This window comes from Pavona decussata, unplaced genomic scaffold (genome assembly GCF_977016875.1).
Source record: "Pavona decussata unplaced genomic scaffold, jaPavDecu1.1 SCAFFOLD_38, whole genome shotgun sequence".
NCBI classification, from domain to species: Eukaryota; Metazoa; Cnidaria; class Anthozoa; order Scleractinia; family Agariciidae; genus Pavona; species Pavona decussata.
In genome coordinates this window covers 5,147,016-5,169,712 of record NW_028145460.1, presented here as the reverse complement: position 1 = coordinate 5,169,712, position 22,697 = coordinate 5,147,016, and the positions used below count along the sequence as shown (strand labels likewise).

The 22,697-nt window shown below is 40.5% G+C and overlaps 1 protein-coding gene and 1 long non-coding RNA gene across 2 annotated transcripts; one reads left to right on the top strand and one right to left on the bottom strand.

The window, feature by feature from the left end:
- Positions 1-1,141: 1,141 nt before the first annotated feature.
- On the bottom strand, positions 1,142-15,618 carry LOC146483774 (amine sulfotransferase-like). Its single transcript, XM_085105955.1, has 4 exons — positions 15,188-15,618; positions 4,819-5,175; positions 2,986-3,080; positions 1,142-1,889 (listed from the first exon to the last, which is right to left on the bottom strand). Exons 1-4 carry the CDS (start codon positions 15,369-15,371, stop codon positions 1,614-1,616), a joined length of 912 nt encoding a protein of 303 aa, XP_084962081.1. The 5' UTR covers positions 15,372-15,618; the 3' UTR covers positions 1,142-1,613.
- Positions 8,896-9,534, top strand: LOC146483775 (uncharacterized). The gene is made up of 2 exons (XR_014863840.1): positions 8,896-9,117; positions 9,247-9,534. It is a non-coding gene; the product is annotated as an uncharacterized LOC146483775 (long non-coding RNA).
- Positions 15,619-22,697: the final 7,079 nt, after the last annotated feature.

The window sequence follows — 22,697 nt, the reverse complement described above, 5'->3', positions numbered from 1 at the left end:
TCACAATGAACCGCGATGTCTTTTGGATGGTGTTACGGAAATTAGGGTGTCCAGACAAGTTTGTCAGCATAATATAGTCATTCCATGACGGAATGATGGCCAGCGTGACGGAGAGTGAAGAGCCTCAGAACCATTCCTAGTGACAAAGGGTACAAGGAGGTTGTGTCATGACCCCCTGTCCTGTTTGCCATCTACTTTTTAGCCATGTTACTTACAGTATTCCATGGTCTAGACACAGGGGTGAATATCCAGTTTAGAACCGATGGCAACATCTTCAAACTATCTAGGGAGCGTAATCTCACTTAACACACAAGTTGATGATGAAATCTTGCGGCGCATTGCAAAGGCCAGCGCAGCATATGGCAGGCTGACTCATCGACTCTGGAAACTGAGCATGGCGTTTGTCTCAATAACAAGAGCAGGGCGTTTCAAGCTGTTGTTTTGACCACATTGCTGTATGGGTGTGAAACGTGGACACTTTACCAGCGCCACATAAAATAGCTAGAGGCCTTCCACCCCCGGTGCCTGCGTTTTATTTGTGGGATTAAGTAGTTGGAAAGGATCCCAATACAGAGGTCCTTGGCAGGTGTGGGATCTCAGGTATTGAGAGAATGCTGATAACAGCCCAATTACTCTGGGTCAGGCACATTCTGTGCATAGATGACAGCAGAATACCGAAACAGATCTTCTTCAGTCAGCTCAGTACTGATACCAGGAGCATTTGACGCCCTCCCTTACGATACAAAGACACTCTCAAAAAGAATCTTAAAAGCTGCAGGATGGACCTCGGCACATGGCAGGCATTGGCAGAGGACAGATCTGCCTGGGGAACCACTTGTCCACACATTTGAGGAAATCAGAGTTGCGGAACTACAGGAAAGACGTGCTTGACGAAAGGCTTACGCCTCTCTATCCCCATCTACTCTTGAACACATGTGCACCGTATGTGGCCGTGCATACAAATCTAGCCTCACACAAGAGACGCCACGATCTAGTAACACAACCACAGACTGAGTACTGCTGCACACTCATCTTTCAAAGCGAAAGGATAGATTACATTTCACATGTGTAGAGTCCATGCACTTCCTTGAGTCGAGGATCAAGCTGTTGCAGTCGCAATTATTCTTAGGCTTGGCTCATTTAGAAACGTTTCCTATTTCATACAAATCTCTTAAATCTAAATGTTCATAACTTTTTACAATCTTCAAAGCTAAAACATTCACAATTTCCAGGGTACTACTTTGTAATGCTTTTTCCACTTGAAAGACACCTGCCCAAGACGGAGAGATCAGTGCTGTGTTGCACAAAGCATCGTAAGATTAGTGGGAGTTTTCTGCAACTATGCTCTGCTTTACCGAAAGGATCCTCTTGCGTGCTATATTTGATCGCTCGTCTGAAACTCGGCTTACTGAGGGTAAGGAACATAAAGAAAGCGCTTGAAAATCTTTGTGAAAACAGAGAACAATCGACCGAAACTCCCACTTAAACAACCGATGCATGTACCATACAGCAAAGCAATCACTTATCGGCGTGCGCCATGTCAGCGAATCAAAACTCAATCAATTGTAAATCATTTCCAGTATCATATGCTAGTACTGCTAAATGTGGGTAAGTCATTCATAACCAAACTCCAATCCACTTCCGTTCAATTTTTCCAACACTTCCTTCTCAAATCTCTCATTCTGCTCTGGAGTGAAGTAATTCTTCCAATCTCCAATCGCGCCCTTCCGAAGCAGAATCGCACTATCTTCCTTCTCGTCAAACTTGAAACTTTCAGCATTTTTCATCATTCCCTTGAAAGTACACTGTTCAGCAATGCGATTGATGAGCTCATCCGACAGAGGTTTGTTCAGGAACTCGGCGATCATTCGAACATGGAAAGGTAGATCCTAGAAAAGGTAAATGTAATAAGCAACATTCAATTACTGGCCATAAGTTAAGGCAAACAGTGACACCAATTTGTTTACCCAACCTGGGAGTAGAGGGTTAAATAATTACTGTTCTCCACAGAGCCAGTCATTTAATTTTTTGTTATAGCTAAATAAACCAAATAATAATAATAAAAAAATGTGTATTTTGGTACGATATGTACACAGTTTGTTTGTCCGCTGAGTGTCACGTACTTTATTTATTCACTTCGGCGCCTCCAGACACTAGGTTGGCCGCTCGATTTTCAAGTTTTTGCAGTCGCCGTGAGAGTTTTTTTTTTTTTGTAAGTTACCCCTTACTACGTCACAATAATCAAAGAGAGGCTTAGCGTGTTGTATATTGTTAGTAGTGTCTTGGGGTACATACCGACGAATCTGTCTTAACGCAGCTACACTTTTTTATTTATTTATTTTTTTTCATAAGAACGTTTTTTTATAAGGACGTTGAGGCTGAGTTTAACTAAAATTTAAGAACACACTAAGAACATTATCCAGGCTGAAAATCAATTAAGGGCATTTACATATATTTTGAGCAAATGATTTTAAAATGAAGAGTATAAATACGGACACTTTTCGTAAAGCCAAATTGGCTGCCGAAACATCTTGTACTCAGCACTAGAGTACATGTAAGTCACGCAACAGAGCATGTCACAAACAGCTTGACACCACATCACGGTACATATTGCTCTTTGATAGGTATCTTGGTCACGTCTTCATAGATTTATTGCAAACAGGTAACTAAAATAAAAACATTCAGCTTCGGCCCTAAATTAGATGCTCCTAGAAGAAAAAAAGAAGAAGAAGAAAAAACAAGAGTGTAGTCCTAAAGAGGCACGTTTGGATTGGCTGTTGACATGTTCCTTGCCTGCGAAGCAAATAGCAAGCCTTTCCGTGGGGTTTGTACATTTTCCACTGGTTTGGTCGTGCGGATTGGAACGAGCGGGTAAAAGAACGGTGGAGGTGGGAGTAGGGTTTAGACCAACCAAAGATCAAATCCGGAGGACTTATAATTAAAAAACAAATTGCAAAGTGAAATACTTTACTTGCTGCGACATACCTTGTGTAAATCTTCATATTTGAGAAACAAGACATTTGGATCATCTCTGTGTTTCCACCACTCGAGTACATGGTCAGTCCAAAGGTTCCAACTCACTGTACATACATACACACATACACTTAAGTAAGAGTGGATATTCAACAGACCCTGAGAGGGAGGGGGCTGGGGATGGGGTACCCTCGGAACCATGACCCTATTTCAGACCAAAATATGTAATTTTCCGGTACCCTTTTCCAGACCTGGCCTCTAAAATTTATACCATTTTCAGAGCTGGTTTCCTAGGTATCCATACCCGTTTGTGTAAAATCCCTGCCCCTTTTCCAGATTTTAAGACCAACTTAACCTAAATTTGAGTGAAATTTGAAGAGGTTTTAAGAAGGCCGGATAGAAGAAAGAAGTGTAAGCCCTGAAACGCCTTTTATCTATTTTGTTTTCCAGATGATTTAGTTGTTGCGATATTGTTTGATTACGTTAATATTTGCCTAAGTCACGCTCTCTGTTAGTCGTTGCGCAATTCATGTAGAGTCTAGTTACGTATTAAAATTAAGTTGGATACTTTCTCAGATTACACGCTTATTAGGGTTTCAAAAGGTCACTTAGGTTAGTTGCTATCGAGAGATCATCCGCTACGCTATCCTCGCTATCGAAAGAGCTAAAGATTGCTACACAGCTACGCTACCAAACCTTGCCAGGAGCTCTACCAAAGTAAGCGATTTTAGTTATTCTATCTAAATGTTATTGATTATTGTCGTTATTTAGCTCTATTTGATTCTATTAGGAATAGCTGTTCATTACACGTTGTAAGTTGTATCAGTTAGTACATTATTGTTACATAAGGCTTTCTTTGTTGATTGCCTTTTTTAGTTCGAACCACAATACAGCGTAATCGCCAGAACTCAGCTACAACGCTACTCAAGCAAGCTATTTCACTAGTAATAAAGTTATTGGCCGTGTGAAGAAAACCTTTGTGTGTTTGTGCGATTGCTTGACCTTTGCTACCACGTGGAATCGAATTGAACTTTGTGCGTTTGGATGTAAGCTTCGGCAACATAACCTGTGATCCTCTGAAGGTCACAAGAAGATGATTTTTGGAACACCAACAGACAATTGATACCCACGCAAGAGCATCCCAGGTTGCTAGTGGACTAACTTGGTGTCCGTCTATTAATTATTAGCTACAAATTCTAACTTTCAAACTTCACTAAACCTTCAATATTTCTTATTTCTCTTAATTTTATCAATTCTTCCAGAAAAACTCCTCCCAAATATACACCCCACAACATAGATTCACGGGATGAGCATAGAGTTTTTGGATTGCTTGAAACGTGAACGAGAAATGTCCATTAAAGGCATGTCAGGTGGCGAAAAAATGGCGTTTAGGTTAAGTCCCCCCTTAATATCTATACATTATTTTAGACCAAAACGATTAAAAAAAACATACCCTTTGGGGCACCGCAAATACCTTTATAGTTTTATAGCGGAGCACCCTGCACTCTAGCCTCCCACGCAGTCGTTTTTAGGGGAGTGGGGAGGAGGTAATACGACTCCCCTAAAAACGACTGCGTGGGAGGCTACCTCCACTCGGGTTGGGGAATTCCACGTGAAAAAAATCGAAACAAGTGAATGCACCCTTAGCTTTCACATTATATTGAACAATGTTTTTTTTAAAATCGAATATCAAGGAAACGATTGAGTAACTGACTAGAACTAGAGCAGGCTTTTTGTTTTGATAATTTCTTTGCTTGATGAAAAAGAAATCATAAGGTCGAATGAAAAAAAAAAAAAAAAAAAAAAAAAAAAAAAAAAAAAAAAACAGGCACTAAACAAACTCACCCTTTCCATCCAGGAATAAATTGAGAAAGAATTCCCATGGCCCATTATATTCAAAACCAAGAGGTTTCTTATTCTCTTGGTAGTGAAAGTATGACACTGCAACATCCTTGGGATTACGAGCGATGTAGATGTACTTGCACTGTGTTTCCTCGTTTGCACCTTTAGGAATAATACTGTAAGGAAGGTGGGTTTTCATCAGGCGAGGGCTTGATAGAGTTATGAGGTCACGTCGTGGCACATATTCAGAAGGACTTAGTTCTAGGGCTTCTAGGAATGGAACTCGGTGCATGAGTTTTTCACTGCTCGTTTCTGCTCGGTGATATATTTGCCAGACAATTTCTTGAACCCATGTTGTTCCTGGATAAATATAAATATATATATTTAATCAAGCTCTAAAGCGGAGCTCCACAATTCCTTTTTAGTGGTATGTATCGAAGTCCGCTTATTTTATGAACGTAATAACCTTACAAATTTCTCATCCTCTCTGGAGTTATATATACCTCTTACTAACCGAGTTCGAGTTTCGTGCCGTTAGTTACGGACAGAGTTATTTCCCGTTGATTTATATGCGGGCCATAAATCAACCGAGAGAATAACGAGGATCCTTAACTTACAGTACGGACCAAGAAAAGGAGGTTAGTAAGACATTTATTATATCTCGACTCAGTTCCAGAATCCGCAAGTTGAGTCACCTCGATCCATGGTGAAAATTGCTCTAAAAACCCGCTATTTGGGGCTGAATATTGCATCTCTTTCCCAAAGTAGTGTTTGGTTCCCAAATGAACTACCAGAAGTAACTTGCACAATATCTAATCTACTATTGACAGCAATTTGGAGAGATTTTGTCGCGATTTAGGCATGGCAATTTTTATATTTTCTTGGGTCGTTTTAATGTAAAAATTAAAAGCTTGAACGGTTGGGAAATCACTTTACAGAGGAAAACTGGGCTTGCTCAACAGAACATGCTTCGAATAATAAATGTACCGCCAAATTCAAATAGGGAAATAAATTTCCTGCATTTTGATATATAATTCGGTGGGGTTAGCATCGGTTTCGGCGTGGCAAAAATAGGTCAAGTCTGTTTTCTCTTCGATTACTGCGTGACAGTGACTGCGGTAGGAGATAACTGATTTTGAAGGAGAAAATGGTGATTCAAATGCGAGATTCAGCCGGAATTGTCCTTCGTAGATACTTATGAAATCAACAAGTAGGTATTTCATTTGAAAAGTGTGAGTTATTTTCGAGCAGTCATTTGCTAAAATGTTCCAAATGAATAATTTTCCTTATTTCTGTTATTTATTCTCGCATCTATTTAATTCATATAATTTCAAAGGAGGAAAACAAGCCGGCGAATCTGCACTCAGTGTATTCACCGAAATTATAGAGAAAATTTTAAAAGTAATCGGGCATCAAAGGAGTCGATGTTAATAGCCGTATAATAACCGCGTTCAGGAAAAAATGATTCTGCTAAAGGGCAAAGTGGATTCGCAAAAAAGAAGGGAGACCTGTGCGAATGTCCGAAGGCTGTTTGATAAATGGAAATCAACTACATTGCTCGACATTTATCTCTACTCGCACTTCAGGGTAATCCCTGCGCCCAGACCAAAGGCTTAGTTTGATTCTGACCGTAAAAAATACTGCCCCTGTCTCTTACAGTGCGATGCGCCTTACCGTGGCCACCCAACAAACCTTTTATGTACAAGTTAGACAATCAGAATACGCGAATTTGATTAACGGTCATGCCTCCTTGCAAAGTCCAACAGACAAGTGACGCAGCAACGAATTATTGAAAACATGTCATTTTATATTTTATGAACAGAGAGGAAGATATCCTGATTGGCTAACTTGTATAAAAAGTTTGTTGGGTGGGCACGGTAAGGTGCGTCGCACTGTAAATATCCTCCTTCGGGAAGAAACATATTTTTCAGACGAAGCTAGGGAAAGTAATCCCTTTCACAGTCATTAAGTCTCGCCACTTTTTAAACTCCCCGTTCACTGTAGTCCTCGAAACGAATTTTTATCTGTTTTCGCTCCTTATTCACGACTAATCTCAACTTCATACAAATTCTTGTCAATTTGTGGTAACATTAGTAACATTAACAACGTTAACAGCGCCAATATCGAAGAAATCGTCCAAAAACTGTTCCGCAGGACGTGACATCCGCTTTAATCGGTCCGTGACGTTAAGAACAGGGCGCAGACGCAGTGGCAATTTACTTCATGTAACGATCTAAGGCAAATGCTTCGTGGCCTCTTTTGTGGAAAGTGAGTTGATTCATGTCTTTCAGTCACTAACGTTTTAACTTTCCTTTTGGAAGCCAGATGGCAATAATAAATATAAGTATAATTACTCACTAAAGGTGCATGATTATAGAGATTCTGTTGATCTGATTGGTCGAGGATTGCGTCAAATCCTACTATAATCACCTCGCGCGAGGTGATTATAACGGGAACACTAATTTTAAAAATGGCCGCTTAGCGCTTTGTTGTTGTTTCTGAGAAAGAAGTTAATAGGATGAAAGAAAACGCAATTCAGAAAGGCACTAAAGATGCAGCTAAGTCCGGGGTGACACTTTCCGAAGGCAACATATGAAAAGTTTGCGAATTGCAATAAAAGAAAACCCTTGTAAATTGCAGTGGAAATGTTGTCGATGTCGATGGCTTAAAATGAAAACAACAAATTAAGTTAAATTCATGAAGAAATTCATCAGGCTAGATAACTGAACAGTCGATTTAAAAGTTCTTACAACATAGCCAGTCTTATATTAAAGTCTTATTTATGCTGACAGTTTCGATGACTGTCAGCCATCTTTATCAAAACTTCATGAAAAACATATCGCAATAATCAACACCTTCAAAAGCCTATTTAAGGCTTCTGACACTTTTCATGAAGTTTTGATAAAGATGGCTGACAGTCATCGAAACTGTCAGCATAAATAAGACTTTAATATAAGACTGGCTATGTTGTAAGAACATTTAAATCGACTAAGTTAAATTCACGTAAGATTTTCTTTATTTAACAGAATGATTTTCACCAACAAAACGAATTTAAGACAGAATTTGAAAGCATGGAAGTAAGCGAGATGAATAAATGTCTCTCTAAGTTTTACGTTTCAGTAAGGAGAAAAGACAGCAGTTTTTATAATCTGAAAACTAGTTTGTTGTTGGTTCGAGCGGCTCTCGACCACCATTTTTAAGTCACCGCTACACAAAAAAAAATTCATCTGTGTACCTGTCTAGTGAAGCGGATAAGGGACTTAATTCCTACCTGGAGCGGCTTAATGTCACTGTTGGGCAAGAAATTGTGCGCTAACTTGTAATCCTCGAGGTTTAGACCAAACAGCCTGGTTCATCTCCATCTGTTTTGGTAAACGGGTCGGAGAAACCCAATATTTATTCACAGAAGTTAATGCTTAGTGGTGGTTCCTTAAGGCTGGTTCACACGAGCAACGCAAACGCAAGCGCAAGCGCGAGAGACGTTCACACGTCGAACGCAAACGCAAGCAGAATGAGATACGCGCGCGCAATCTTGTTCCCAGAGTCCGCATTACCCTAGAACAGCAGTCGGAAAGCGCAACGAGATAAAAGATGGTGGACGAAGGCGATGTTTCTTTCTCGTCCTCGGCCGTCGTCCTCGGCCATCGTCGACAAATACTTCCGCAAGAACCACCCATTAAACAAGATCTTCAACAGACACACACTAAAACTCAGCTACTCATGCATGCCAAACATGAAAACCATCATCACATCACATAACAAACAAATACTCTCATATGTAGCAACGACCCCAAACCAAAAGCATGACCCGAACTGCAACTGCAGGAAGAAGGCAGAATGCCCACTTGATGGTAAATGCCTCCAAGCGAACGTGGTCTAGCAAACGACGGTAACAACAACAGAATCGTACGTGGGACTGGCATCAAACGTTTTAAAAAGGACGATACCGAAACCACAACACATTCTTTCCGAAACGCCAACAGACGAAATGCAACGGAAATAGGACGCAAACAAAACATTTCGCATTAAATGGAAAATACTCAAAAAGTGCAAACCCTATAATAACACTAACAAGAAATGTAACCTATGTCTTCACGAAAAGTTTATTTTAGTCTGTAGAAAAGATCTTTATAGCCTGAACAAACGCAACTAATTACCAAGTTAATGCCCCCACAGAAATAGATATGTACTCAGAACCTCTCGAATAACGTAAAGTAACCGTTTGTATCATGGCACGTGAATTGTATCACGCCACGTGCATTAGTATTTTATCGCCCAGCAAACGCTTGTTTTAAATCACCAGTTCGAATGATTCCGATTTCACAAATCCATGCCCTCATATAAATAGATATGTACCAAAAACCTCTTGTATAGCGTAACGTAACCGTTTGTATCATGGCACGTGAATTCTTGCTTGTGTTAAATCGCCAGTTTTTGCCGGATTATTTTATATAGCCAGCTTTTGAATCTTTACCGGTCATTCGTTGAAGTTGCCTGATGAGTGTGGTCAGCTCCTGACCATACGAAACAGAGTTGTAGCAATAAAAGGATGAATCACTTCTGAAGCCTGAACTATTTTTTCCTGAGTGTATATCTCTATATCTATCGATTTTGGGGAGCTAGCGATGCTGGAAGTGATCACTGCTAAAAGATCGTAGGCTTACGCACCACGCAGTCAAATATGGCCCGAGTATAACCTAATAACAGCTTCTTGTTTAACAGTTATTCCATGAGCGCGCCTTGGATATGAGATGGTAAATAGCCAACGAGGCGCGAAGCGCCGAGTTGCTATAACCAATCTCATATCGAACAGGCGAGAATGGAATAATTGTTGTATTAAATTCTCCGCGTTTGGATATTGCTGTTGAAGTTTACTGAATTTTATTTTGAGTAAAAATTTCCTTCAAATTAAAACGACTGGATGTTAAGGCAACTTCCGAACAAAGCGACAACGTAATGATCACATGACACTCGCAGCTCTTTGCGAACGGAGTTGAATGAAAAATTGAAAGCGAAGTAGGTCAGACACAGCCGGACTTCTCAAATTCAAGAAACGTTCAAGTGTACGAGTTGCAACCTTTTTTGAGACAAGCATTCAAGTGCTTTTGAAGTTCCACCTCATCGAGAAGCGTAATAGTTGTGCACATTTAAGTAAATGTTTTGCTGTGTGGTGCCGTGCGAAGGAAGGTATCAAGGCCGATTTTATTTTTGTGCTGAACTGAATTCCTGGAAGACGTCTTAAAACACTTAAGGCAAGTCCAAGTGTACGAGGTACAACCTCACTGAGACAAGTATTCAGTGCAAGTTTTTAAACTTCAAGCTTATCGAGAAGCGTCAGAGCTGTGCCCGTTTGTGCAAATGTTTTGCTGAGTGGTGCCGAGCAACGGATTTCATACGTACGGATGACATAGATGAACTTTTGTGACTGGAGTCCTCATAAATAGGTAGAAACATAAAGGCAGGAATTTAGCTCTCTTTGAGAAATTTCTTCGATCGGTTCTAACCTCTTACTGCCAGGATTTGCAAGCCATCCTGAAATTTTTGAAGGTAGCCGGTTGTTATTGTAGTTGTTGTTGTGTGATCTAATAATCATCATGATTAAATTCTCAGCCTCGGATAATGCATTTCTAGCGTTCTGATTGGTTCACTAAATCCCGGTTATCAGCTCATATACCGTAGTTTGACCTTATATGGAAAACGATTGCCCCAGATGTCGCTAAGCTAATTTTTTTTTTTCAGCGGGAAGCGAAAGTTTCTTCGGAAAAATAGAGGAAAAAAAAAAAAGAAATACCAGACAATGCCATCTCAATATAACAACTACAATAAAAGCTACAAAAGGCCTACTCTGGGACCTTAAGTCGCCGTAACTTTGGGCGACGTAGGGCGATTTAAGGCGACTTAAGCAAAACACACCGTAAAATTGAAGCGATTTTAAGCGACCTTAAGGCGATTTAAGGCGACTTAAGACGATTTTGGACGACTTAAGCAGAATTTTACACAAGGTGCAGTGAGTAAGCTAGACTGTTGTCCATGTACAGTTAGGCCTATTAATATACGACAGTCATTGCAGATGACTTAAGCCTCAGCACGGTTTGAATTCATTGCTTAATTCATACCTGCTTCAACACACATGTGTCAATACGTATTTATTCGATTAACCACCCCGGGCACTTTATTTTGGGACCATGAGGGTCTCCCCACATTTTCAGCAAGCCAGGGCATTTTTAGAGGATAACAAGACAAGGGATAACGGGGGCTGACAAGTTTATTTCGCTTGAACAAGACACAAAAAGTGCAAAATCTAACATAAACAATATAAAAGTTCCTTGAGTATCGTATCTAAAACAAATTTTGGAGTACAACTGACACTGATCTTACTTCATGCTGGGCTAGTACAGAAATGTATTTTGTTGGGAGGGGGCGGGGTGGGCTCTTATTTGAGGGTAGGCTCTCATTCACTTTTTGGGCTTTCGGGGTTGGCGCTTATTCGAAGTGAGTGCTTATTCATAGGTGGGCAGTTTATCACATAAATATGGCAAACTGCCAAGAAGGCTTCTTGGAGTGCAAGAGTATTGAAGCCATACCAGTGAAAGAATATTCTTGTACCATTAATTTAGGGTTTCTGTTAAAATGTGTATTTACTTTTTAGAAAGGGTTTTTTAAAGGTTGTAAAAAACTATACAATTCAACCCTCGGGTTGAAATTTAGTTTTAATAAAGCATCCATCCTCCATCCAACCCCAGCTTTTAAGTTCTCACAATTGTATGGGGGGATGGTTGATGGAATTATATAATATTATGACCATCATTTGAGTTACTGACAGAGATCAGTAACCCCATGAACACGCTATTATTGACAACAACTTCATATTTGTTTTTATTGAAATGGGGAAGTTTATCCTCTGGGGGAAATTTGAGCTTTTTATAATCTAAGCGATTTTTAAAAGATCGGCAGTGAAAGGGATAAACTCGAAAAGTTTGAAAAGAAGCCCTAAAATGTATCAGAATTCTCTTTTGGGGGCATGATCTGAACAATTTTTTTATCATTTTATTTAAGAGGTACCAAATCAGTTGATTTACACTTGCTGTTTGTCATATTTTTTGGCTCATTACCCTAAAAGCTACCACAATGTATCTGATGGAAGTAGTTTTAGCTTTTAACACCCTAAGAGGTATCAAACCACAAATACAGCTGTATTAACCCCTAAAAGGTATGACAATAACCCCAGTCAATTTAATACAGTCGGACCTCTATTAAGCGGCCACCCTCCATTAAGCGGCCACTTTCCAAGGTCCCGAATTATTGTTTTGTCAGTAAAGTGCTGTATTCGATACCTCTATTCAACGGCCAACCTCTATTAAGCGGCCAGTTTTCAAAGTCCCCAGGGTGGCCGCTTAATAGAGGTCCGACTGTATGAGATTTCCCCCTCCCCCTGCCGGAGGTATTTAAGGCGACTTAAGGCGACTTTAGGCGACTTTAAGCGACTTAAGGCGACTTAAGATCCCAGAGTAGGCCTCACAAAGTTCGGTATGACACTATTTACTGGTACGTATCTCTGAAGTTTCCTTTAAAATCTTTAAACTGAATTGCAAGATTTTACGATTTAGATCACATAACAACAACAACAATAACAACCGGTTACCTTCAAAAATTGCAGGATGGCTTGCAAATCCTGGTGGTAAGAGGTTAAAACTGATCGAAGAAATTTCTCAGGAAGAGCTTTATGCCTGCCTTTTTGTTTTTACGCATTTACAAGGACTTCATAAAAAAGTTTATCTATGAAATCCGTACGAGCAGCGGCCATAATGTTTGTTTCCGTCGCTTGGTACCACTCAGCAAAACATTTGCACAAATGTACACAGCTTTTACGCTTCTCGATAAGCTTGAAGTTTAAAAACTTGCACTGAATGCTTGTCTCAGTGAGGTTGTACCTCGTACACTTAAACTTGCCTGAAGTGTTTTAAATCATCCGCGAGGAATTCAGTTCAGCATAAAAAAGCCGTCCTTGATCCCTTCCTCCACTCTACACCACACAGCAAACATTTGCTCAAATGTGCACAGCTATTATGCTTCTGGATGAGCTGGAACTTTAAAAGCTTTTGAATGCATGTCTCAGAAAGGTTGTAACTTGTACATTTAAACGTTTCTTGGATTTGTGATGTCCGACTGTGTCCTTTCGATTTTTCATTCAACTCCGTTTGCAAAGAGCTGCGCGTGTCATGTGATCATTACCGTTTCGCGCGCTTTGGTCGGAAGTTGCCTAAACATACGGTCGTTTTAATTTGAAAGAAGCTTTTCTCTAAAATAAAATTCAGTAACTTCAACAGCAATATCCAAACGCGAAGAATTTAATGAAACAATTATTCCATTCGCTCTTGTTGGATATGAGATTAGTTATAGCCAACTCGACCCTTCGCGCCCCGTTGGCTATTTGCCATCTCATATCCAACGCGCGCTCATGGAATAATTGTTAAATATTTACTTCGCCTTCGGCGAATAATTGTTAAGTAAGATGCTAAGGCGAGATCGCCAACCGCGTCGACCAATTTCGTGCATACTGAACCCGGCCCTGCGATTAAAGGGACACAGTCACCTTTGTGACCGCGCTGACCTGGACACTAGTTTTGTTAGTTTGAAAAGCGTCTACCTCAACCTGAAATCAAAAGTACGCGTCGGATACATCTAGAAATCCACTGTAATCTTCCCAGTGTTTTATTGGATTTTCAATCTTTTACTGAAAACCTGTTTCTGAGTATACTTTTGCTCATCCTATGATATTACTTTATCATATTTGGTTAAAAACAGTATGGATCGCGTCTCCAACGGAACATGAAAAGAAGAGGTGGGAAACGTGAAGGCGCCGGGCGGAAGAAATCGCCTGCGTTGACTAAAATAACAAGAGAAATCAATCGAAAACATTGGAGAGCAAATCACCATGATGTATATTTGGAAAATCGCATTTTCTCAACCTGGCGAAAGGTTAGTGCGGAGGAAATCTTCGTAAACGATTCGAACTTCGCGTCATGGCTGCTTGGTTTGGAGCTCAGACGAAGACAAGCTTCGGTACACAGTCGATTATCTCCTCGACAAGGACAACCTCTAGTAGAACCTTGTTTTCTACGGGTCGAGCAAGCGTTCTTGCAATGACATGGGTTTGGTTCTTAAATTTAGATAGTGGAGAAGCTGTAGAAGCGAAATTGTAAAAGCAAAATATATGATTGAAAGCAAAAATAAAGCTTACCGGTCGTTTCGCTACACTGCAGTTCAGTCGATTCGCTACGTTTAAAATTGACATAATCTGTAATATCTGAACTCAATTTGCTTCTCATGCAAACACTGCGAAACGAAGAAACAGCTAAGATAATTTTTCACACGACCGGATACCGAAATAAACGATTAAATGATTCTTCGACTTGAGAGGTATACTTTGACGTTTGGCTTTACCTAGACAAGTCCATCAGTAAAAGAAAATGAGTGTTCTAATATAACAATAGAGTTGATGTTCTTGGGCGTAAATATGTTTTTGGCCCCTCTCAGAACTCATTTTAGCCCTCGCCTGTGAACGCTGCCGGAATCGCGTCGGCGTTTATTTTATTGTACAAAAGCTTTCGTTAAAAGAGAACGACGTTTCGACCGTCCGATGGTCATTTTCAAGTTCAAGATGAGAAGTAAAATACGTGCTTATATATAATTGTGAAAAAAACCAATGAGACACTGACTTAAAAAGCTCTAAGATATTCACATCTAAACAATATAAAAAATAATAGCGTGAATGATAAATACAAAGGAACGCTCAAAACGATAAAAGGTATTTAAAGGTATTTAAAACAGGAGCCCATTACCTCCTCGTTTAAAAGCGAAAAAATTAAACAAATAACTTCGCGCGGATCGAGTCGCATTGTTTGTTCAGTTTCGGCTTTAGTTCGCGAATAAACAACATCTCGAAGATCAAGCAGTCGAGTTTGTTCTGACACTTTTTCAGGATTTTGACTCAAAATCCTGAAAAAGTGTCAGAACAAACTCTAATGCTTCTAATGGTCTCTGGATCCTGTCCATGCTCGTCCTTTACGTGATTGCATATTGCTGATCGCTTGTGTTCCTGGTCTTTGAAAGATAGGACGATTCTGACGAGAACTCGTTCGTCGGATACCCGTTGTTTAGGACATGCATTCTCAGTAACTTTCGTTTCAATAAAATGTGCGATGAAGACGTGCGATGAAGTGTGATATGCAAATCAGCTAAGAAATGGTATCTAATGCGCATGTGCACCAGCTGACTCTGTCCCTTTAATTTTAAAGATTTCCCAACACAAAACTCGACGACGGGTTTACTTATAGTTTATCACCAAAAGTGTAAAACAATCCCCACCCACCTGACTTGGGATATGTGACTACAAAAACATCATCTGGTCTCGTCTGGAAACTGGAAATAACTTCGGCCAGCAGTGCAGGATTGGCGCCAGCAAGATACGCCGGAAGTTTAAATCCCAGGATCTCAATTAATTTCTCCGATGTCCATTCGCCTTCTCTAAATTGAATCACTGAAGAACTCGCCATGATTTTCGCTTTACGAATTTTCTAATTCGACGGGCAGGAATTCCTTCAAAACGCTGGAAAACGTTTCGTGTGACACGACTCGAAAACCGTTAGCTATATAACCTCCTTCGCAGACAACCCGTTCCCAGGGTCCTCTCCTAATCAGCCCCCGTGCCACGTAGCCCGTGGCCATTATCGGCTTTTGATAAACAAAGGGATAAGGCTAAAATCAGGCGATATTCCACAAGATTGGGCAGGGTAATTGTTTTATACAGTCGAACCTGTATATAACGGCCACCCTCGGGACTTGAGGAAGTGGCCGCTTAATGCAGGTGGTCGCTTAATACAGGATCACTGAAAATACTCAGTGGGTGTTGTCCAATGTCAATTTTAATGGCATGCAAAAACATTTCATGCATGGAAACAATAGAACAAATGATACTCTTTCAAGCAATCAATATTTTAAAGTTCAGTGCCAACTTGTAACTCAACGGTATAATATACGTAACATTGTGTAAAAATACTGTACAATAAATTGTCCTCTTCTCTTCTACGGTGTACACTACTGTATTAATTTCTATGACTAACAGTTCACAATGAAAATCATTAACGATACTAAACTGCCGAGTATCAGCTTACAGTAACTTTGTACGTGTTATTTCTTTATAGTGATGAGGGATCGCATTTTAAACACAGTAAAATACCGGATGACCCAATGCCAAAATGGCTGACATTTTGATATTCTTTTGTCTACATTCAAATTGGCCTCACTAGCCTCGTTCTTGAGTTCAAAAATCAAAAGAATATTTTACCTTGGACGAGGCTAGTGAGGCTATTTTGAATGAAGACAAAAGAATATTAAAATGTCAGCCACTTGGGTGTAAGGGTGGCCGCTTAATACAGGTAAAAATAACAAAGAAAGACAAACATAGGACTGCTACAGGGTGGCCGGGGCCGCTTAATAGAGGTGGCCGCCTAATACAGGTAACAAATACAGCGTTTGTATGGGAGAAAAATCGGGACTTTGAAAACTGGCCGCTTATTAGAGGGTGGTCGCTTAATACAGGGCCGTTATATACAGGTTCGACTGTAATTAAACACAATGATAACAAAGCACATGTTTATAGCAGAAAAGCTGGAGGCGATCTTTATTTGCATATGTAATCAAATGGTGACGAGTTTTTTCCAAATTCTAATAAAGGCACGGGAAATTATTAGAATTTTGACAAAACGCGCGTGAAATTATTTCCTTATTTCACGAGTATATCATTTGATTCAAGTATAAAAGTAAACGTTAAAAAGGAACGACGTTTCGACCGTCCGACGATCATTTTCAAGTTCAAAGTAAGAAGTAAAATTGGCATGTGCTTATATACAATTGTGAAAGGACTAATGAGATACAATACAAGAACCATACAACATGACGCTAAAAGCAATAAAAGGTATTTAAAACTGAAATCATCCGGGGTATCCAATCCATGGAAACCGATGATCGGAAATTCAGTCGATCAATCGATAACATTAGTTAATTGGTATCGATTGGTATCGACCAATCGATGACCAATCGATAACCACACAAAAACCGTTCATCGATTGCTATCGATTGGCTCAGCCACCTGGAACAGACGTCACGGACGCTACCTGTCCGATCATGCTCCATCTAAGGCTGCAACGTTCACCCACCGCAGCATGAACCACCGTGACATGAACCACCACCGTAGGATGAACCACAAAACCACCGCCACATGAACCAGAGGACTGGGCACCACAATTTCCCTATAATTTTTACGGATTACGCTATAAATAAATCTTTAAGTTTACGGTTCTTAAACACGGGGAATAACCTATAAAAATTACGAAATACATATCTCACATGAGGTTTAGTGGAGAATTTTATCTGATGGTCTGTTTGGACAAACGTTGAAAATCTTGAATTGGCGGTGAACTCAGCTAAGATTTCGGAAGGGAAAGATCCTCTCTTGTTTTAGACAGAGCCCCATGAGATGACGGTAAGTGCTTTGCCGCATTTAAACAATGCTGTTCAAGGTTACTCCTGTGTGTTTCACAAGCCTTGCGTGAAAGATAATCACTGATTGTTCAAAATTAAAAAAATTCTCCCATTTCCTGCCATTTCAAGAGGGCCTCACTCTGAGGTTTTACAACATGCTTTGACTAAAACGGTTCCGTTAAATTTCTTGTTCGCATTAACATGTTCTGTTTTGGATTAGAATCTTCACATAAATAATATTTCAACATATTTTTACGTTCCATGGATTTCAACCCTCTTCTCAAGTAAAAGAAACCTTGTGGGTCATCGCCAAGGCCAGACACCCTAATTAGCTTCTGATATCATCTGCTATTGAGTACTATTTCTTTTAATCGGGGCGGTTTTCAATTTCAATTGAGTGACAAATGTAACTTGCATGCATGTGCTTTGATGCATGCTTCACCACACAGTAAACAGTCACTTTCGCAACTAATACTGAAAAAATAAAACAATTATGTAGCTGCGCACATTACTTTTATAAAATGGTTCATGCAACCAATAGAAATTTTATAAATTTGCCTTGATTTATTTTCTTAGAGTCTTTGACGCAAAAAACGACATAAGTTCAACTTGTCAGTTTAAAGAGAGAATTAGCGTGAGCGGATGTCATGACAATTGGTGTTCAACCCCTCTCCTGCTTCTGATGCGAGAAGATATGATGACAATTTTATTGGGTAAATCGGACGACAGTGGTATATTCAGACTGTTTTGTGATTTGGAAGGCCGAAACTAAAACGAGGGCTCAGATTAAAGTTTAGCTAGGTTTTGCGGGCCGTCGTCGAGTATCAAGACGACGGGTTCTTCTGGATGACAATTGTTTCCCCACTACAGTCGAACCTCTTTATTACGGACACCAAGGGGACAGGAATAAGTGTCCGTATTATAGAGGTGTCCGTTTTAAAGAGATAGGCTTTATATGGATTTCGGTCTCTCGGGGACCAAGTGAACTGTCCTTCGTAGAGAGGTGTCCGTAAGGAGAGGTTCGACTGTATTTCCTTTATCCTTGAAAAGCAAGGACTATATTTTAGACTCAGTCAAGATTAGCATATAACTTGTACGTAATTGTTAATTCTGTATGCATTTTGCTCATGCAGTTTCATGGTCATTTAGATAAACTGGGAGGTTATTATCCTTAAAAAGCATAGTAAACGAGAACGAATCTAACTTTACGTCACAGTCAAGTGATCATGTCGTACTAATTTGAACCTTTTCACTGAATAAACTGAGAAGAGAGTAACGACAAGTTGCACTTTTTCGGCCGAGGAAAGATTCCGGTAAGTGTTAGATTAATGCATTAAAATGAGTGAAAATGATTAAAATGATTAAAATAAAATGACTAAAATTATTTGTTAAACGTTTACTGACATTGGGAACTGTATTAATAGCTTGCGAGAGCAGACAGCTTTCCGGATTTCGCGTGGGGTGAAACAAAAACCAGAAAGGCATCTGCTCTCGCAGGCTAGTAAATAAATGGTTGAGTTCATTTCATATAGAGTAAAGACTCGGCTATTTTGATGGCTTAATGAAAATATGGGGAAGTATTTATCTATAGTACTCCAAGGCTTCTTAGCGAAGCGGTTTACTAAGAGAAATAAAAGTTGAAATCAAAGTTTTAGTAGTTTGCGTCCCTCGGTTCATGTCACAGTAGGGGATACTACGGTAGTTCATGTCACGGTATTTAATCCCACGCTAATTTCACGTAATGGTATTTAATCCCACGCTAGTTCATGTCACGGTATTTAATCCCACGGTAATTCATGTCACGGTATTTAATCCCACGGTGGTTCATGTCACGCTGCTTCATCTCATGATTGTTCGTGTCACGCTGGTTCATGCCACGGTGGTTCATGCCATCCATGGTGGTTCATGCCACGGTGGTTCATGCCACGGTGGTTCATGCCATGGTGGTTCATCCCACGGTGGTTCATGCCACGGTGGTTCATGCCACGGTGGTTCATGCCACGGTGGTTCATGCCATGGTGGTTCATGCCACGGTGGTTCATGCCATGGTGGTTCATCCCACGGTGGTTCATGCCATGGTGGTTCATCCCACGGTGGTTCATGCCATGGTGGTTCATGCCATGGTGGTTCATGTCATGGTGGTTCATGCCATGGTGGTTCATGCCATGGTGGTTCATCCCATGGTGGTTCATGCCATGGTGGTTCATCCCACGGTGGTTCATGCCATGGTGGTTCATGCCATGGTGGTTCATGTCATGGTGGTTCATGCCATGGTGGTTCATCCCACGGTGGTTCATGCCATGGTGGTTCATGCCACGGTGGTTCATGCCATGGTGGTTCATGCCACGGTGGTTCATGCCACGGTGGTTCATGCCACGATTATTCATACCATGGTGGTTCATCCCACGGTGGTTCATGCCACGGTGGTTCATGCCATGGTGGGTAACGTTCCAAACCCTGCTATGGATCATCCGCCATTTTTAGGAAGCCCTGAGGACGAAATTGGTAAAACAAATTCCGACCCAGTCTTCTCCCATTGCACGTGTACTCGAATTACCCACTTGCCCGTTATTGCCTTTCCTTGTCATAATAGGGACCTTACGAATGCAACTGAGACGGTGACGCCAACGAAAACGTCATTTGAAAGTATACTTTTTCATTTGTGCTACTTCGCGATTATTTTAACTCATTCAACTTGTACACAAACGACAAACTAACCAGAAACCAAATTGGTAGGAGTACCGTTCAAGTTACGGAAGAGAATGAAAAATTCACTGTCGTGTGTTCACGTTCTCCACAAAACGTTGAATTTGGTCATTTCACGTTGTTGTTTTGCACGGGACGACAAAGAAATGTACCAAAATGTAAAACGCACGTGCAGAGCGATTGTTTTTGCTCATTAAGCCTTTTGTGTTGTGGCGTTGTCGTCGCCGTCGCGGCGGTATTTTCGTAAGGTCCCTAATGTCTATGCAAGACGGCCGGCTAGTGGCTTTACTGAATATAAGGTGCATTGTCAAAGGCTATCATCTTTGGCGTTTTGAGGTGAACGTTGGTGAAGTGTTCACTGCTAAGTTTAAAGTTGTTTAAAGTTGTGAACCATCGTGGACAGCTCGGCCACCTACAGTCCGAGCTTGTGGATCCTCTTTGGCCACTACATGCACACATTTATGTGTTAGTAAATTTTTTTTCTATTTAAACCGTAACAAACAATCCGTGCAAACAAATATGAAATTATTCAAAACAAATACATTGTTATTTCGGTGTACTGTTCTCATAATGTTAATGTATATGCTACCAGAATTTTTCTGTGAAGGCACGATTCAACCACTTTCCGTTTTTGAAGTCTATAGATTGGCCCATGGAACAGACTTTTAATTTGCCAATAAAAAAAAAACCCGGATTCCTGTGGACGGGGCATTAACGTTAAAGAGAACGAAGAGAGTATTGTTCTCCTGTTAATATTAAAATGAAATGTGTTTACAATTACTGCGTACAAAGTTATGTTTTTTATGCGTTGATTCCGGTTCCGTCAATCTGCAACCAATCGATACCAATTTATCAATTGATTGGTATTGATAATCGATACCAATCGATAACCGCACGAATCTTTGCCATCGATTGGTGATCGATTATCAATATCAATCGATTAATTAATATCGATTGATGTCGCACGGATATAGTCGCATTGTTTATTCAGTTTCGTCTTCAGGTCGCGAATAAAAAACATCTCGAAGATCATGCCGTCGAGTTTTTAGCCCGCGTAGCTGGCGGTATTGTAGGCACGCGCGAATTAAAGTTTTGGCGGCGGAGAGCGGCGAAGCCGCGAGGAGAATGGGGAGGGGCACTTTGAAATGCCGCCTGCACGAAAACCATGGGTTTTTGAATAGTCCGCACACCAGTGTGTGGGAAAAATGGATTGGTCGAGAGAAGTACATACGTCAATCAAATGTTAGATGATCCCTCGTATATTTCCCAAGGGACACTTTGCTTTGCTTATGACAATCTATTCGGTAAAAATAACGGCGTCTTTTCTTTGTTCGTTGCATTTGGAGGAGTCGATTCTAGGAAATTCAATGATTTCTTAGGGGTAGAACGGTCCTTGTATCAATTCTTTTTTGCTTGAGGACACCTGTCCGGCGAAGACACAGACGACGGAAGGAGACGTTTTGAAATCCTTACTTGCGTATCTTGATCCGAAGAACAGAGCGGAACTTCCAAATTTCTTGCTGAACCGGACAAGTTCGATCGTGTCTAAAAGTACACATGAGTGACCACGAGTGACCACGAATGACCACGAGTGACCACCAGTGACCACAAATGACCACGAGTGACCACGAGTGACCACGAGTGAGAATAACATGAAAATAGTAACTGACGTCATAATGACGTCATTTTTATCAAACAGCCACTATTTAGCCGCAAATGATATTAAAGACATTTCCGAGAGACAGGGGAGGGAGCGGATGCTAAGAAGGGGGGAGGGGGGGGGGGGGTCTAAATTAACCGCATTTCTTTACCATTTATTCCAACCCCCCCTCCCCTTTTGTTGACTTTGCCTCTTCCATGTCTTCGCGCTTTTTCGACTGTAAAATATTATTCCCGCCTTTTCTATACTTCCCCACCCCCATTTATCCTGGTTTGCTAATGCGAAAAGATTTTTTCAGAAAAAGAATAATTGAGTGCAAAATATGTATTAAAGGAACTTTCTCATAATAAACTAAGAACAGTTTCATGCTTCTAGCATGAAAAGGCTGTTGTTGGTGAAACAGCGGGTGACGAAGAAATATCCTTCGAGTATAAATAGGTATGATGAACCCTGTTAAAATTCCCACGCGGCCATTTAAGTAAACTAAATGTAAATTTGGTGCACGCCTCAACACATGCTAGAAGCATGAAACTAGTCTTAGTTTATTATGAGAAAGTTCCTTTTGCGGTTAAATAGTGGCTATTTGATAAAAATGACGTCATTATGACGTCAGTTACTATTTTCATGTTATTCTCACTCGTGGTCACTCGTGGTCATTCGTGGTCACTCGTGGTCATTCGTGGTCACTCGTGGTCACTCGTGGTCATTCGTGGTCACTCGTGGTCACTCGTGGTCACTCGTGTGTACTTTTAGACACGATCGACAAGTTCAACTGCGTTGAATATTTTCCTACCACAAAAGTGACAAACTCGACTCGATAAAACAGTAGACTCCACAATGTTCAGGCCAATTTCTGAGCAAAGTTCTGCTAACGTCTTGCCTTCACGCTTCGCGCGACCTGAAGGTTGAAATAAATTTTCCGTGGAAACGAATTTGGTACTTTTCTGAAAATAACCGAATTTTATCTTCAGAT